Source organism: Engraulis encrasicolus, chromosome 2 (genome assembly GCF_034702125.1).
Source record: "Engraulis encrasicolus isolate BLACKSEA-1 chromosome 2, IST_EnEncr_1.0, whole genome shotgun sequence".
Classification (NCBI taxonomy): Eukaryota; Metazoa; Chordata; class Actinopteri; order Clupeiformes; family Engraulidae; genus Engraulis; species Engraulis encrasicolus.
Window position 1 is genome coordinate 56,422,779 of NC_085858.1, and position 16,644 is coordinate 56,439,422.

The window sequence follows — 16,644 nt, forward strand, 5'->3', positions numbered from 1 at the left end:
CAGGGGGAGGGAGGAAACATTTGACAATAAATGATCAAAATAAAACGTACTTGCCTGTGGAATCTATGCAGAGTGTTAGCTTTGTGAGATTGTATGCTTGAATGTGTGGACCTAGTACTGGCATGTAACTGTTATTTGATCCTCCCACCGCTTGGCGGCAGTCCTCGCCAAGAACAATGCCAGGAAAATTGCGGAAACAGCATGACCCTTGAACGCAGTTGCATAGTTTACACAAGACAACCTTGAAGGCAGAGCACTTGATTGAGAAAATCAAGTTGTAAAAATCTGCTTATGGTTTTGACCTCTTCACTTTTTAATTAACTGACATATATACCTGTTTTTGGAGCCAGTGCATGGTTCATATTCAAGATTTGTGCCGTTTTAAAGGAAGGAGAGGGGGGAGAACGTCAACGCCGAAGGAAACCTAAACACGATGGTGAGTTATCTTCCCTCAAACAACGTCGCATTGCTTTATATACTCAGTACAGTATATTGGAGATATAAAAAGTTGTCCGACCATTTTAATTAGATTCAGGGGCTGGTTTACTACACAACTTCAACAGTATTGGAAGCAGAGTTAAGTTGTCTAGCTCACGTGGGTCAAACAGGATTCCATTATGGCAGATGAATGCTGCACGAATGCAATGCTGAATTGGAAGACAGGCTATGGCTGGCTGATGCATGACAAGTTCGTGGAGTAATTTGTGATGTGGTGATTGTTACGACTAGAGCTACTATTGTTGATTCAAAAAATGTCATTTTGGGATCATGTTCTTGTCTCCACTCAGGCTAAGTACCTGGCTCAGATCGTCGTAATGGGTGTCCAGGTTGTTGGACGTGCATTCGCCAGAGCTTTAAGACAAGAATATGCCGGTAACATATTCATCTTCACATCAATATCTTGAATCTGACAGCAGATTGGTCGTTGTGAATCTGACCTCTGTTTTCCTTCTCTGCCTGTCTGTCTCTGCTTCGACATGACGTGCAGCGAGCCAAGAGGCTGCCAGAGCGAGGGGCCGAGCAGGGAAGGAGTCGGCTGCAGCCTCCAGCATCACAGGGATGAGCCTACAGGAAGCACAACAAATACTGAATATCACGACACTCACGCCAGAAGAAATCCAAAAGGTATGCGATTACAGCCGCACACACACACTCACACACACAGCCTCCCCTGCCCCACCCCGGTACAGTAATTGCGGTTGCAGATGGACACTCCCAACTGAGATCGCTCCCGGACGTGTAGCCCCAGGTGGTTCTATCACTCCCAGACGTTCTATCCCACCCGATTATATTTCACGTATTATCATACACTGCCACATGCAAGCAATTTAGGGTTAGGTTTAGGGTTAAGGTTAGGTTTAGGGTTAAGGTTAGGGTTAGGTTTAGGGTACGTAACAAAAAACTAACATCAAAAACATAACTAGCTCCGTTATATGGCGGTGGGCTCGATAGTCTGGCTAGTGGGAGCGTGCCGACCAGGGATCGTCCCGCGTTGGGAGCGACAATCTGGGAATCCAGTAATTGAGCATTTGCACGAGCCTGGTGTAGCAGTCTTTGAGGATGACTGTCGGTCAGTTCATTTATTTGAGCAGTGATTGGAAATTATAAAACACTGTGCAGACCAACTGCATGCATGTGGTCGGCCCTTGGTACAAATGCTCAATTGCTTAAATATATTTGACACAAACGCATGGTCCATAGGCACTGAGGTATTCTTATACTGCACTGATGGTGGATAACCCTCACCATTTGGTTGGCATGGCCACTGGTCATCTCACTTGCAATACCTTTTCCCTTGCACTAGTGTGTGTGTGTGTCTGTGTGTGTGTCTGTGTGTGTCTGTGTGTGTCTGTCTGTCTGTTGCCAGGTTTTTTAAGCTTACTGATTAATTTGGTTCTATCCACTGTTTTTATATTCCTCAGAACTATGAGCACTTATTTAAAGCCAATGACAAATCGGTTGGAGGATCCTTCTATTTGCAGTCAAAGGTGAGTGGTCCTCTTATATTTACACACTGGCATGAAACAAGAAATGAAGAATGAACTGATCTCATAATGTACTGTAGAGCTGGGAAACTCGGGCCCAGGGACCACATGTGGCCCACAGAGCCATTTCATCTGGCCCACAGAGCCTTCACAAGACACATTTTAAATCTAAAGTACAACACTACACCTAACATTCTTAAAATAGCTAGTGGTCTTGCAGGTGTGAGATTAATCAAGATCATATCTAAATATTATAATGCACAGGAGTGAAATAGCCAAGAAGTTAAACCAGTGTACATTATAGCATTTCTTATTATTGGCACAGGCATGTTGCCTGCGACATCTGGTCCTATGGTCAATATTCTACATGCCCTCGGCCCAAAATAATTGCCCACCCCTGTACTGCTTCAGTTATCGACATGCAACATCATGGAATTAATAACATGCCATTTGAGGCATTGACTGTGGCTCAGGTCGCTGAAGCTGCTTGTAGTTCTACGCCAGAAACGACCTATGCTACCCCAGCAGCTGAGGTAGCTGAAGAGTTTCACTATACATTTGCTTTATTCGCTCTGGATGTGACATTGGTATGTTTGATTCAGATAATCACATTATGGCTTGCTTGTCATCCTTGGAGATATGAACATTCCCGTTGGTTTTCGCCGAACCGTATCATATCGCATTACCATAATATTGACTTGACTTTAATCACCTAGATTCGCTCTGGTTGCACAAGTCGCTTCGCTCCTGCTGAATTCGCTTTGGTCGCTTTAGTCGCCGACCCTCCATAGAGAAATAATGACTTGTTTTGCTCAGGTAACGTAGGTCGCTTTTGGTGTCTATATAGCTTAAGACACCATAGTGTTATGCCAGTGACCTAAGTTTGATTCCATGGTCATTAAGGCATAAAAACTTCAAAAAGACATTTAAAATAAATAAATAAAAATGAAGGCATGTGAAAGAGTGGCTCTATGGATGCTACAGGTGGGCTGTTGTCACTTCGCTTCTCAAGAAATATATATTTTTTTATTCATATTTTGTTATTTTTTACAGTCGGAATGGCAAATACTCAGCAAAATGGGTTCTCGAGTTTTGGAATAATTTGGTTGTCAGTCACAATGCAGTGTGCCTCTCAAAGCCAACGTCCCCCTCTCCTTAACTCATTGAGTGCCAGCCATTTTCAAATTCAGACCGGGGGGTTGCCAGGCTTTTTTCAACATTTGAGTGTTTTTTCAAGAGCCATAGAAATTGAGTTCTTTGTCCATGAGAACAACAAACATACCAGATCAATGTGTTAGGCCCCACCCCCCATAAAAAACGCAATTGACTTGATATCAAGTCTTTGGCACTGTGCCATATATTCTGAAAAGACTCGTTTTCAAGTCCATGGCACTCAAAGAGCTACGAACATTCAATAGTGGTTGTGACGGTGTAATTAATCTCAAAGATGGTAGCCCTTGAGTAACAGTGATGGATTCAGTGGGTTCTTATGTGTTGAAAAGTGTCTGGGAGGAATTGTCTTAAGCGTTGACGGTGCCCATGCTGCAGGGGGTGGCTACATTAAAGGGACACTGTGCAGGAAGTGGTCAAAAAAGGTACTGCAACTGCTGCTCATTGAAACTGGGCTGCCTATTGCCAAATTTGATCTTCACAAGAAAGCTTACTAAGTAATAAATAAATATTTTCTTGTATGGTCCAAGTAGAGTAATTTTTGCAGCTAAAAATGGCTATTTTTGAAAATTCAAAGTGGAGGACCATGGAGAAGATCCCCCTTTTCATGTATGAAAAGTGCAAGTTTTCCAGTCATAATGAATACTTAGAATTTGATGCTGGTGGTAGTATTCATGAAAAAGGTAACATTAGTGAATGGGCAGCATGAATTCTGGAAATAAACAACTAAAGATCTCACACAGTGTCCCTTAAATGAACTCTTGTAAGGCTGAACATAAAAACAGATTGTATCAAGTGTTTGACTAAACGGGTATTTACAATTGATTTTTCATAATAATAAAATTCAGTTCATTATTTTTTGAATAGCCCTGTATACAGTGTACTATATGGAAGTAAAATAGTTCAACAGACAATGCCATGCATTTCACAAAGCGTCAATTAGGCTTTTGACATTTGCTTTTTTCCACTGTGTTCTACAGGTGGTGCGTGCAAAGGAACGTCTTGAAGAAGAAATTAACATTAGAAATGCTGACGACCAGACAAAACCTCCACAGGATCAGCAGCCCCAGACATGAGCCATGACATGCGTCCCCCAATTCCTTCACCCAACCCTGTTACCGCAGCGCCCCAGACCCCTTGTAAATTATAAACCGTCCCCCATTAAAGCCTTATTATTTTCTTCCCTGTGCCTGCCTTTAATTTCATAACATAGTGAAGAATACAGAGCTTGTCTTGAGGTTCATCCGCCAAGAATATGAACGGAGATTATGGAGTTGAATTAGTTACCCTGCACACCTCATTATGATAAAATATTGGCTTACAAGCCTCCAGTGCACAGGACTCAAGTTATTGTGTTAAAGTAGGCAAATGTGTCCAAATGAATGTGCAACCAGTGTATTATTCCACTGCACAGCTTGAATGGGTTCAATTTACCTGAAACAGATTGTCATTAATTACTCATCTCAGACCTGATGACATAAGCTACTTCAAGGAGAAAGGTGCTCAAATCTTACAGAAATGGATCAAGATTTTTTTTTTATTTTTTTTTTTAAAAGATGAATAAAAGGATAAATGGAAATCCAAATGCAAGATTTTTATATTGTGTAGTGTACTGGTATGTGCAACTATATGCACAAGGAACTGGAAATCATTTTGACATTAGCTGAATGCATTCATAAGCTCTCTATAAAAGGCTTATAGCAACGCCAGACAACGTTCCATGTAATTTCCCCTCCTATTTTTATTCCATGATACCTTTTTGTACCCAAAATAAAACTACCAAATTTACTTGGTGTCATATAATCGAACATATCTTGTTAATGTCATAGACTCATTTCCATTTGGACAACAAAAAAAGAACGCGGTTCCCCAAATGTATTTTAGGCGCAGCCATATATTGGAGACAGGACCATCTGATTTGGGCAAACCTTCAGCACTGCTGTCTGCCCTGCAGCTTGCGATGTTTACTGTGTTGCAATTATGTAACCGTTTCCGTAAATTAGCATTATGTATGTACTTTTCAACAATACAATGTAGCTCTCCTGCAACCAGCTGTTTCCCGCCCTGACATACATCCGATCAGCTGCAACAACACATTCACGCAGGCTAAGCTATGCGGAGGGAGGAGGGGCAGTCAGAGAGCGCCACACACAACGAGGCGAGCGAGGGAACCCCATCAGCTGGAAGTCGAGTAATGTAGTAACTTCCAACACTTAGCCAAAACCAATTGTGAGGTCAAGGGCTTCTGTAAGTACTTGCAACGCAATAGCCACGGTAAATATCTAATAGGGCACTTGAACCCCATACATTGGATATCTGGACGTGTTTGGGATTCTTCCATTGATTAGAAAGCAACATCGTGGATTTAAAACTGGACAGGAAAGCATGGAGTATTTCATGGTACCATCTCAGAAGGTGCCCTCCTTGCAGCATTTCAGAAAGACTGAAAAAGATGTGATCGGAGGACTGTGCAGGTGTGTATGCGTTTCTTCATGCCCTTAAGTTTTAACATTTTGAAATGTAATTCGTGTTTGCGCCAGCCATAGCACCTGTGTAGTGATGTTAGCGCTGGCAATGCATGGCATGGAGAGGAAACTATGTCGCTAAGGTGAGCCCTGTTGGGCAGGCCATTGCCCCCAAAATACGTCGTAACCAGCATTAACTTGTCAATTAACCTCAAAAGCCAACATTGTTCTGGCTGCTCTTGCTTTTCGTTTGTATCTTCTCGAAATCGATACGTTTTGTGTATAACAAACACAGACCACGTGGTTTCACCTACCACGCTTCTTTCCGTAGCTTGGTTGTTTTCTTTACATGAAATGAAGCAAATGGCGTGTTCTTTTCATTAGTGTGGTGTAGCTAGTTGTAATTATTGTGTTATTAAATGTATGAGCGTCTGTTCCACGACGTCCCCGTCGTTACCGAACCGCGCGAGTCTGTCTTGTAAACTGCAAGTGTGGCTACAACTTTGAGGCGGTGCGGCCATGCTTGTGACTCGTGCCATCTTTTGAGCGTGGCGGTGGATTCGATATTGAATGTTGCTTGTTTGTAGTGGAAAGCAGAACCCTTCACCAGCTCTAGATCACCTTTTCACTGTCAAATTTCGCGCATTGTATTAAGGGTTACTGTGTATGTCGAATGAATGCACGAATCCGTCCGTGCTGTAGGCTACCAGTACTCCCAGACATGCTGCCTCATGGTCAGACGTGGAGGAAGCTGAATGCAACTGTTAATGGCGGATGGCTACTTTGCTGTTGTTGGAAGCGTGTAAACAGGCGTGCTATGCAACTTAATGCACTGTTTGCCTTTTTTGTAGGGACGATTATGTACAAAATACATTTAATTTAGACGAAATTAATGGCAAAATACATTATCACTGTAATAGGGGGTGTGTATAGTCGTTCAGGCTCATCAATGCGTCTGTATTGGTCTATGTATTTTTCTTTTCCTAGGGGGCGGTGGTATCCGAACGTGCAGGGATTTGTAGTTTTCTGTCCATATCTATCTATCCGCTGGTGAAACCGAAAATAATATTGCAACGTTCCGTTATTTAAGTTCACGGGCATTTTCAGACAGAGAAGTCCACTGAAATGTCACAATACTACAGATTGTTTGGAGCTTGATTTAGCCAAAACCCATAGTATCTAAGCCTACTACGTCATAGTTTAGCCCTGCCTAAACCGTGTTGTCATTGGCCCACTTCTCTACTGTTGTAGTATCAAATCAGCTGATTTCTTCTTTCCTCAAGCATGCACAGAAGCAGGGCCTATACAAAGAATATGTTTAAAACAAGTCATTCTTGTTGGTTCCCTTTTGCCACAGATATTAACTCAAAACTAAGCAAAAAAGTATTATTATTAATTAGTATTATAACTTTTTGGATGATAAAAAGTCTCAAAATGACACAACATGCTAAAATGTATGATCTGCTCTTGTTCATATGCATGAGTAAGTGTCTGTCTTGTGCCAACCAGTAGTTATTTAACATTGTGTGTGTGTAGTAGGATTGGAAAAATTATTCAGCTCTTTTGCAGAAATGTGATTTAACCACTAGGGGGCTCTCCAAACCTGCCTGGTAACAGCCGATCCTTCATTCATAAAAATGTACTATGTAAAGACAATATAAGAGATTACAGGCTTTAAGGTGATTTTTTTATGTTCAAAAAGAGGTTTTGATTTACTTGGTGTCCTACTGGCTAGATTTTGGTCTGGGCTAGTAGTCAATTCTTGGAAGTTTAAGCCCAAAGAAAATTACCTCAAAATTCTGCATGTTACTAATTAAAAAGCACAACCACATTTTTTCGGCATGAATCCCATTGATGGTTATTGGTGTGTGTGTGTGTGTGTGTGTGTGTGTGTGTGTGTGTGTGTGTGTGTGTGTGTGTGTGTGTGTAGCTTGGCGAACATCCCTATGCCGCAAGAGACTGTACGTGACCAGGAGAGGCGTGTGAGGAGAGAGATCGCCAATAGCAATGAGAGGCGGCGTATGCAGAGCATAAATTCTGGCTTCCAGTCACTCAAGACCCTCATACCACACAGCGACGGAGAGAAGCTGAGCAAGGTAAGCAACGCGCACACACACACTTTAATATCCTAACTCCTGTCCTCCCTTGCTCTCTTGCATGCTTGTGCCCTCATGATGACGTCACTGACGACAGAAATGTATTTCTATATTTCGCAATAGCGCAATTCCAATGTCATTTTCTCGTTTGTAATATATATGGTGAATGAAGAATAGTCCCCCAAACGTTGTTGTTGCAAGGCTGACATCCGAGGGTTGCCTTTGCAGCACCCATAAAATGGTTTGTAGTAAAAATATGTCACAATTAAGTTAACAGGAAGAATGTGTGAATATGTGTTTGTGAATTTATCTGTGTATGTGGAAGAGCGACACGGGACGCAGAAAATTGTCTATAGCCATCTGCAAAAGTTCGATCCACAAAGTTTTGAATCGATCTTGGATTTTTTTTTAATGTAAATCGATATTGGCTCGTGGATCCATCTTTTGAACCCAGCCCTATTGAATGGTAAAAACACAGCTACCTCCTGCTAATAATGTCAAATATTATACATAAAGCCAAAGAATGCGCGCACATCAGTGGCACGGGTGCTGGACCAAATGTAAGATAACTGAAAAGAAAATAAAGGTCCGCAACACTGTTAAATGCTCCTGAAGGACGGTTAGTCCGAAACGTCGTGCCATTAACCACTTAATCCTCAGTAGAATTCTATAGAATTTTAGCATGTTTGCACTGCGCCGACTCCAGGAGTTACTATTCCTCCTCACTTTGTCCTAAACTAACATGCTTGGTCTTTTTAGAAAGCTGAGACTCTGTGCAATGTCACTAAATAGTCAGAATAGCTATCTTATTTACTGTCAAAATAACACATAGACGTAAACTTTTTTTTTTCTTCCACGCACAAAAAAACATATGTAAACAAATGTGAATGTAATCCACTGTTACAGTTATTATCCCTTGGAAACACAACTGAACACTTGCACCAGGTCTTAGGAAGCAATGTGTAAAATTTGGCTTTGTCAGCATGAAGGACACTCTTTCTGCAATGTTTTATGTAGAGAGATGTCCAGGCGTTTTGCTCAGTTCCATTTAGAATCTTCAAGAATAACGCCCACACACGCACGTAGTTTTGTTTACATTTAGACCGGAAATGCTGAAAATGCTAAAGTTGCAAGTTGACACGACCGTAATGAAATGTCTGGTCGCTGGTCTGTAAATTGATTTCAATTCTGACAACCATCGAGTGTTCATGACAAATAAATGCACACACAAAAGTGTGGTATATGACATATCTTTATTAGGATGGCTCCGCATCAAAAAGTTTGCTCGTATGCAAGCGTTTGACAAGCTAACCGGATGTCGGATTGAAAAGTGAATGGGCAACAATAAGAGTTGCTGGATTGAAATAGCATAGCATCGACATGTTGAAATGCTTTTGGAAATTGCCGACATATGTGCTGAATCTTTTCCATGTTCACCACAGTCGAGTGTTCCTTATTCCTGAAAGAGGCGCAGCCAGACCAAATTATAGTGTAGCATTCATTGGGTGGCTCATAAATCAAGACGTATTGGTCGTATTTACATACTGGTTAGCATTATGCAACCGGAAATATCTTAGGGACTCATTGCCGGTCGTGAATCTGCCGACAATAAGCAATCAAAACAACAATACGGGATTTGCTACAGATAAACTCCGCAACGCGCTGGCTTTGCCCACGGCGTTTGCTTTGTATGAGGCGTTGTATATACTTGTAAAATGTTTTTTGAATAAAATAGTGTTTATATTTTATTTCTTTGGACTCTTGTGAACATTTTGAGACCCAACAAACAGCGTGAACTCATTGATAAGGGTACACACAATGGCGATGTTGATGAAGCTCAACAAGGGAAAAGGGATATGCCGGAGGTATTTTGACCAGCATCAGACAGGATAATTTAGATAATATAGAAAATACTATATATTGATTCTGTGGATGATTTATTTGTGCAGTTTCGTGAAAAATCAAGCTTTTAAATGAGGTGTAAATATGACAGTTATTTAATTCGAAAACAATATGGTTTTATTTAGCATGATTAAGAGGGAGATGAGTGTGATAGAATCTCAACCCGCCCGCGGGTTTTGACAGTTAACTGGTTAAATGTTTGGGAGCATTTAACAGTGTTGTGGACCTTTTATTTTCTTTTCAAATATTCTACATAAACATCTCATCGGTGTTGTCTCCCCCTCGTTTCAAGAGGGCTCCGTGACCCCCTGTGGATCTTTGGCGACCCATAAGGGGGGTCCCGACCCATATGTTGGGAATGACTGTCATAGGTGTTGTCTCCTCCTCGGTTTCCTAGGCTGCCATTCTGCAACAGACGGCGGAGTACATCTTTTCTCTGGAGCAGGAGAAGACACGCCTCCTACAGCACAACAACCAGCTCAAACACTTCATACAGGTGGGTGGGCAGAAACTTTTGGATCAGCGGTTCTTAAACTTTTTTTGAATAAACGCCTCCTGGGCCTGAGTGGCTGCTCCCATTTTACTGGATTGTATGTTTGTTTGGTTTTTTTACCTGCTCAGGGACTGCAGATGGAAATTAGCTATTAGCTATAATCTGGTGCAGGTCATCTTTTTACTATGTAACTAATGTACTTTGCACATGGTCCCTGATGAAAAAAACTAAACTAACTAAACTAAGGGGATCACTTTTGCTGAACAGGGACTTTGAGGGAGGGTTTTAGCTTTGTAACTTTTTGAAGTTGTAATTGAGCTGCTTTGGCGGATGTCTCATTATTTAGTTGTTTTTCTCCTCAGGAGTTCACTGGCTCGTCCCCGAAGAGGAGGCGAGCTGAGGAGAAGGACGAAGGAATCGGCTCTCCTGACGCGCTGGAGGAGGAGAAGATGGATGACCTGAGGAAAGAGATGATCGAGCTGCGGCAGCAACTGGACAAGGAGAGATCCGTACGCATGATGCTGGAAGAACAGGTACAGGGTTCTGTGTGTGTGTGTGTGTGTGTGTGTGTGTGTGTGTGTGTGTGTGTGTGTGTGTGTGTGTGTGTGTGTGTGTGTGTGTGTGTGTGTGTGTGTTTCTGTGTGCATTTGCCAACTCCTTCAAGTGTGTTTACCATTGTCATTACCTCAGTTGTCAAACAGAACTTAAAACTGGGTTTTAGCATCAAAAGTAAACCAATTCTGAACTGCAGAGGTTTATAAAGCGGTGCTGCTACTGATGTAAATACAACAATAGTACATTATATTACACATTTGTCACACCAATTATTGCATGTACTAGAGTTGTAGTTATATCAGTAACAGTGTTTCTACTTATGCATTAAACACCTCAGCTAAATTTTCCAGGCAAATCTCTATAACAGAATAGTATATGAAAGATTCTGCACACTGTTCATTTCACACGCAAGTAACTTTCAATACAACAGAAGAAGGTCAGATGTTCGAAACGTTGAATTAAAGTTTTGAAGTAGAGTTTTGGATCTTTCTTACACTTGAATGACAACCTCACAGGGGTAAAAGCCTGCACACCCGTCCCAACTACAGAGGTGTGCAAAAAGCTTGCTGCCTTTGGACTGTATAACAGAATAAAAAATGTGTCCAAGAAGCCCTTGTCATCCTGACGTGTGATCGTGTATGTCCTCCAGATCCGCTCGCTGCATGATCACCTGTACCCAGAGCAGCTGAGGGTGCTGGCCCAGCAGGTGGAGGAGCAGCAGGCCCAGATCCAGAACCAGAACCAGGTCAAGGCCCGTCTACAGCGGCAGCAGCCACAGGAGGCAGCAGAGAGGGAAGGACGCGTGGCACGCAGCCCCCAGGTAACGGCAAAGTGAAAGCCCACCTTCGCAACCCCCCATTGTCTCAAGACACCATTAGATGGGCACTTTTAATCCGATTAATTGTTAACTCTTATTTTCTTAGATGATAGCATAAACTGATTATATGACATGCTTTAGAACGTCTATTTTTAGCCGATTTAAACAAGTAAACAGGGCTAGGGTTACACAGCACACGCTGCACATAATTAAATGGCATTTATTGCTTTAAATTAATGGCATTTATTGATTACTGTTTGATAACTTGCAAGCACTTAGTATAAGCAAAAACTGTGACAGAGTTGGATGCATTTTCCTCCCTGTCAATCCAGCAAAGCAATATTACAATAATATTCTATCTGTAGCAGTTATATTCAATTCTTATGTTATTTGTGAATCTTGGTCTAGCAACATTTACTCTTACAAGTACACTGTTGCAGAATCGATAGAACTAATAGATGTTCTTGTCCTCTGTATCAGAACTCAACTCCACCCACCCCTCCGGCTCCAACCAATCACCCAACAGTAATAGTGCCCGCCCCTGCCCAGGCCCCTCCTCCTCACCACGCCACAGTGGTTACCATGGGGCCGGCCTCTGTTATCAACACAGCGTCCACGTCGCGGCAGAACCTGGACACCATAGTGCAGGTGAGAGAGGCGGCATCACAGGCTTCATGCTACTCAGCTTCAGCGTCTGTTCCATTGCTATAATACTATGCCTACATTTCCGGTTCGATTCCGGCCCGGGTCCTTTGCCGGCCCTTCCCCGTGTCTTTCTCCCCACTTGCTTCATGTCGCTCCGTCGCTGTCCTTTCATAAAAATAGTCAAAAGACCAAAAAATATATATTGGAAAGCTTACAACAATAATGATCATCGTTAACAATGTCTGTGTCTTCTCAGGCCATTCAGCACATCGAGGGCACGCAGGAGCGTCTGATGGCAGAGACGGAGCAGCGGAGAGTGGTCATCGTGACGCCGGCTCATACGCTGTCCGACCAGGCGTACTCCGACACCACTTCAGATGCAGAGGACCTGGAAGATGACAGCTTACTGCCTTGATCCAATCCCTTTAAAAACATACAGTACATGTATATGAATATGAGAAGTGATCTCATATGCCACCCCATCGATAAGAAAAAAACACACACACATGGACACATGACATGCAACTGGGTACGACGACGACAACAAAATTGAGTGCAGGAGTGGACTGGCCATCAAGATGCTGCTGCTGCTGTGGTCCCTGCATGTTCGTTCATTTGGTCAAGACTGACATTGAAATCGAAAAACAAAAGAAACCCAACAAAAACAATCAAACAAAAAACACAATCAAACAAGCCAACGGTTCCCCATGGCCCTGGGCACCTGAGTTGCATAGCTTTATGAGTTTCTGAAGGAACATCACAGTCCTCTTACTACAGGATGCTGATTGATTGGACCTCTAAACTTCCTCCATATTACACTGAACCCTTCGAACCCAATGCTGTACTCCAGACACCTTCTCCTACTCCTAGTTACAGTAGTTAAGAGCTGCTCTGAGTTTGCTGACCGTGGGGCATCTCTCTTGCTGCCTTCAGGCCGACAAAGACGGTGCTGGTGCCCGTTCCCATTCCCGCACCACTTCTGTTCTGGAGCAAAGTGCTTACCTGCAGAACCATCCGCAGTCACACCGGGCTTTGTACTTTCCCGCATGTGACCCGTGCATTACCCGGATGCACCTGCTGACATCCGTGTTGTCGTCACGGTTCGCAGAGAAAAGCCCCAAAAGTATTTTTGGGTTTGCATCATGACTGATTGCATTTATTATAACGATAAGGTGGTGATTGATAGCACAGTATAAAGCAGTAAATGAACAGAAAGGTTCAAGTAAATGAACACAGCAGTTCAAGATGAGGTACGGGAACAGGCACTGGCACGGGGCTCTGTGGGCCTGAACACAGCATCTGCTCTCTTCTCTCCATGTCCTCCTCTAAAAGCTGTTTTGTTTGTAGTTTCTCCTCGATAAGAGGCTGCATAAAAGCTGAAAGCATGGCACTGTGAGCCCTTCACACTTCTACACTGCCATCTACTCAATCAACTTACGGTATTCAGTTGTTTTCCTCATTTATACCCAATGGATTGGGTCAGATCGGTGATGTTGGAGAGCGTTAACATCTCTGTCTTCAGTCAAACTGCAGCCGAATGCAGCAGGTATCTGCACTTATAATTTTGCTCTTTTTTTCTAATTCTATCTGGGCCGTGTTCACACTATGTTGTGAGTGAGAGCCACACTAGGCTGGGTTCCTGGTGTATTATCCCGAGAGGTCCGTCACATACCACCTGGGGTGCATCCCAATATGTGTCCTTGCCTCCTCCACTTGTGCTTGTCTCCTCGTCCCGCCTCCTGGCCCCTCCTCCGTGGAGAAAACGATAAAGTTTCCCAGCTGTCAGCCTCGCCACAACAACTTTTGAAGGACTGTTTTTCATTCACCATCCCAATTGCAAATGAGAAAAAGACTTTACAATTGAGCTTTTGCAAGATATTGAAATATAATGCTGTTGTCAGTGATGTCATCATGACGAGAAGCAAGTGGAGGAGGCAAGTGGAGGAGGCAAGGTCACATATTGGGATGCACCCCTGGCCTACTCTGAGATGCTGTGGCTAATGTGGCTCCTGACCTCTCGTGCTGTATGTGACGTATCCTGGGTTTTTTCCCTCCCCTGCGTGTTTTGACCTTTTTTGTTATGGAATAAGCTAACAGTCAGAAGATGCTCCCTGTAAGGCCTTTTGTAATTATTGCTGCGTGTGTGTGCGAGTTGGCACGCATTTCCTGCCTTTAGGGAAGGTGCGTTGCTCGCTCGCTCACTCACATCTACACATCTGCAAAGAAGGATGCCATCAAGGTTTTACAGTCGTTGAGGTTAGCACTACTTATCTTTTATACATCTCTATGTGAACTCTCTCGTTGGGGGGGCATTCATTGCTCCTTACATTTTATAAGAAATGTTTTTTTTTGTCCTTGGCTTTTGTTTCAATTTTATAATGTATATTTGCATTATTTTGTCTGAAGGAGGACTGAAGTCTGTATTATTACTTTTTATATATGTGCTAAAGAGAGGACGGAGCAGTATAACACCAGCGCTTTTCACTCTATGCACTGTACATTCTGCCCTCTCGTACCATTATGTTTCAAATACGTGTGTTCCAAGTCTGTTATTTTTTGCATATGGGCGCCCTGTCAAAGTCAAGTTGTGTGCTAAAAGAGGGGTGAGGCGGCGGTTACACTGTGCGAAGAGGTTACCCATAGCAACCAGATAGAACTCCAAGGCAGGCAGCATAGCCAATCCCCTGGCGGGAAGACAGCCATGATCAACCAATCACAAAAGCCTTTGGAAGCATGGGAGTATTTTACACTAACGCATGACGGTGCTGTTTCCATGTTCAAAGGCCCTATCCTTCATCTAGCTCTGGAAGATTTTTTTCCTGGTATTACTGGGAAGGGATGGACAGAGACTCAATACAACTCCCTCAGAGGTTTTATTGTTAAATTTTTAATAGGCACTTAATCTAGCCATGTAATGAAACGGTGATTTTCAAACTTTAAAAAAAATGAGAGTTTTGTTAAGGACACTTGGCTGTACCGGTTTATTATTAAGGAATGATGCCGTTCTGGTACTGAGATGAATTCCTCTGATGGTTTTTATTTGAAAAGCCAGAACTCAGGATTGGGTCAATATCAACTTAGTTTCAGAAGATGTGATCACCTGTCTTTTGGACCCCTTAAATTCATCTCTAACATTCCAGAATAAGCAGTTGGATTTTGATTGTATGTGTCCTGTTCCCTTTATTTGTATGTATTGAGTTGAACTTCAGACTGATGAACGTATGAGTTTACTGTAAACATTTGGAGCAACTCAACTTTTTGATCTGACTACTATGTCATTCAAAGTACTGATCTCTGTGATCTCTCAATCCCTCTGTACAAAAAATGTGTGAGTATACACACACAGCGGTATAGCTTTCAAAACTCCTCTTTTTTAATTTTTCAAGCCTCTGATGCTCCCCCTGGTTTACAAAAAGTAATCGTCCCTTTTTAAATATCTGGTTTTCATCACAAACAAGTCAACTTATGACCTGGGAGATAAATGTTTGTAAGGAAGCACTTATTCATTATCACAAGGGTGATCCTACCCTTTTTGTATGAAGCATCAGTCTTTTTTTATTACTCTGAATGGGGAGCACAGACCAATGTGTGCAAGTCCCACGCTCTCTTGCGTTGTCACACCTGTACGTTGAAAGTGCTAGTTACAGCATGTCACCACCTGTCTCATTCACTCCAATACATTGTTGTTGTTGTTGTAAACAGTCTTTTCTTTTGTAGACCACATTCTTCAGTGATGTCAAAGTATTCGATTTGGCTTGCTGTCTTTAACTGGGGAAAGAGGCTTGTGCCTTTTGTAAAGAAAAAAAAGACATTAATAAAGTTTGTACTTGTTTTTTACAGCCTGTTGTTTTGTCTTTTTATTGTATGATTGAGATTTGGTAGCACTCCACAGAGCAGTGAACAACACTATGCCACTAAGGCCAACATTATGATTATGGAAAAAAGCAGCTATGAGCAGGGCTCTAAATTAGCTCTTTTTCATCACCAACCAAAATGGCTAATAGGTGTTAATCTTACTAGTCAAAACCACACTCCTAAAAGGTCAAAGACGTCAGTAATTCGTCTTTTCTACCAGCCAAACTGAAGTTTCTCCAGCATTTGGCCGGTTGGCTGGTGTTAATTTAAAGCCCTGGTTATGAGTAAAAAATAGCAAATGAATAATCAGACATGGGACATTGCACTACATTTAATATACACTAATGAAAAATCATGTCTTCATAAATAGTAATAACAGTAGTAGTAGTAATTTGCTTTCTTTTGTATTCAATTCCTTCATTTATTTGTTTTATTCTTTATTTGTTTGATGTTCGCAGAAGTACCCACCCACACAAACACCGTTGCCAGCAGCATTTGCCCGCCTCAGTCAGCTGCCAGTCCAGTGGAGCAATGCCCCGCCCAGGTCAGGTCAACTCCTCCCCCCTACACCCCCCCCTCTCCTGTCCCCTCCCCTTCTCTCCTCTCCTCTCCCCTCCCCTCCTCTCCTCTCCCTGGCTGGGGGGTCAGGTTAGCTCCTCCT

The 16,644-nt window shown here is 42.5% G+C and overlaps 2 protein-coding genes across 2 annotated transcripts in view; both read left to right on the top strand.

The window, feature by feature from the left end:
* The window catches only part of coro7 (coronin 7), a 143,756-nt gene extending 139,421 nt beyond the window's left edge, over positions 1-4,335 (top strand). Inside the window, exons 28-31 of the mRNA XM_063192546.1 lie at positions 789-873; positions 989-1,125; positions 1,923-1,988; positions 4,136-4,335. Coding sequence (XP_063048616.1) covers positions 789-873; positions 989-1,125; positions 1,923-1,988; positions 4,136-4,231 — 384 coding nt within the window. The 3' untranslated portion in view covers positions 4,232-4,335. The remainder of the gene's footprint in view (positions 1-788; positions 874-988; positions 1,126-1,922; positions 1,989-4,135) is intronic.
* Positions 4,336-5,069: 734 nt separating this feature from the next.
* Positions 5,070-15,967, top strand: tfap4 (transcription factor AP-4 (activating enhancer binding protein 4)). Its single transcript, XM_063192556.1, has 7 exons — positions 5,070-5,629; positions 7,551-7,716; positions 10,016-10,114; positions 10,474-10,644; positions 11,316-11,486; positions 11,964-12,131; positions 12,385-15,967. The coding sequence occupies exons 1-7, from the start codon at positions 5,541-5,543 to the stop codon at positions 12,541-12,543; spliced, it is 1,023 nt and encodes a 340-aa protein (XP_063048626.1). The 5' UTR covers positions 5,070-5,540; the 3' UTR covers positions 12,544-15,967.
* Positions 15,968-16,644: the final 677 nt, after the last annotated feature.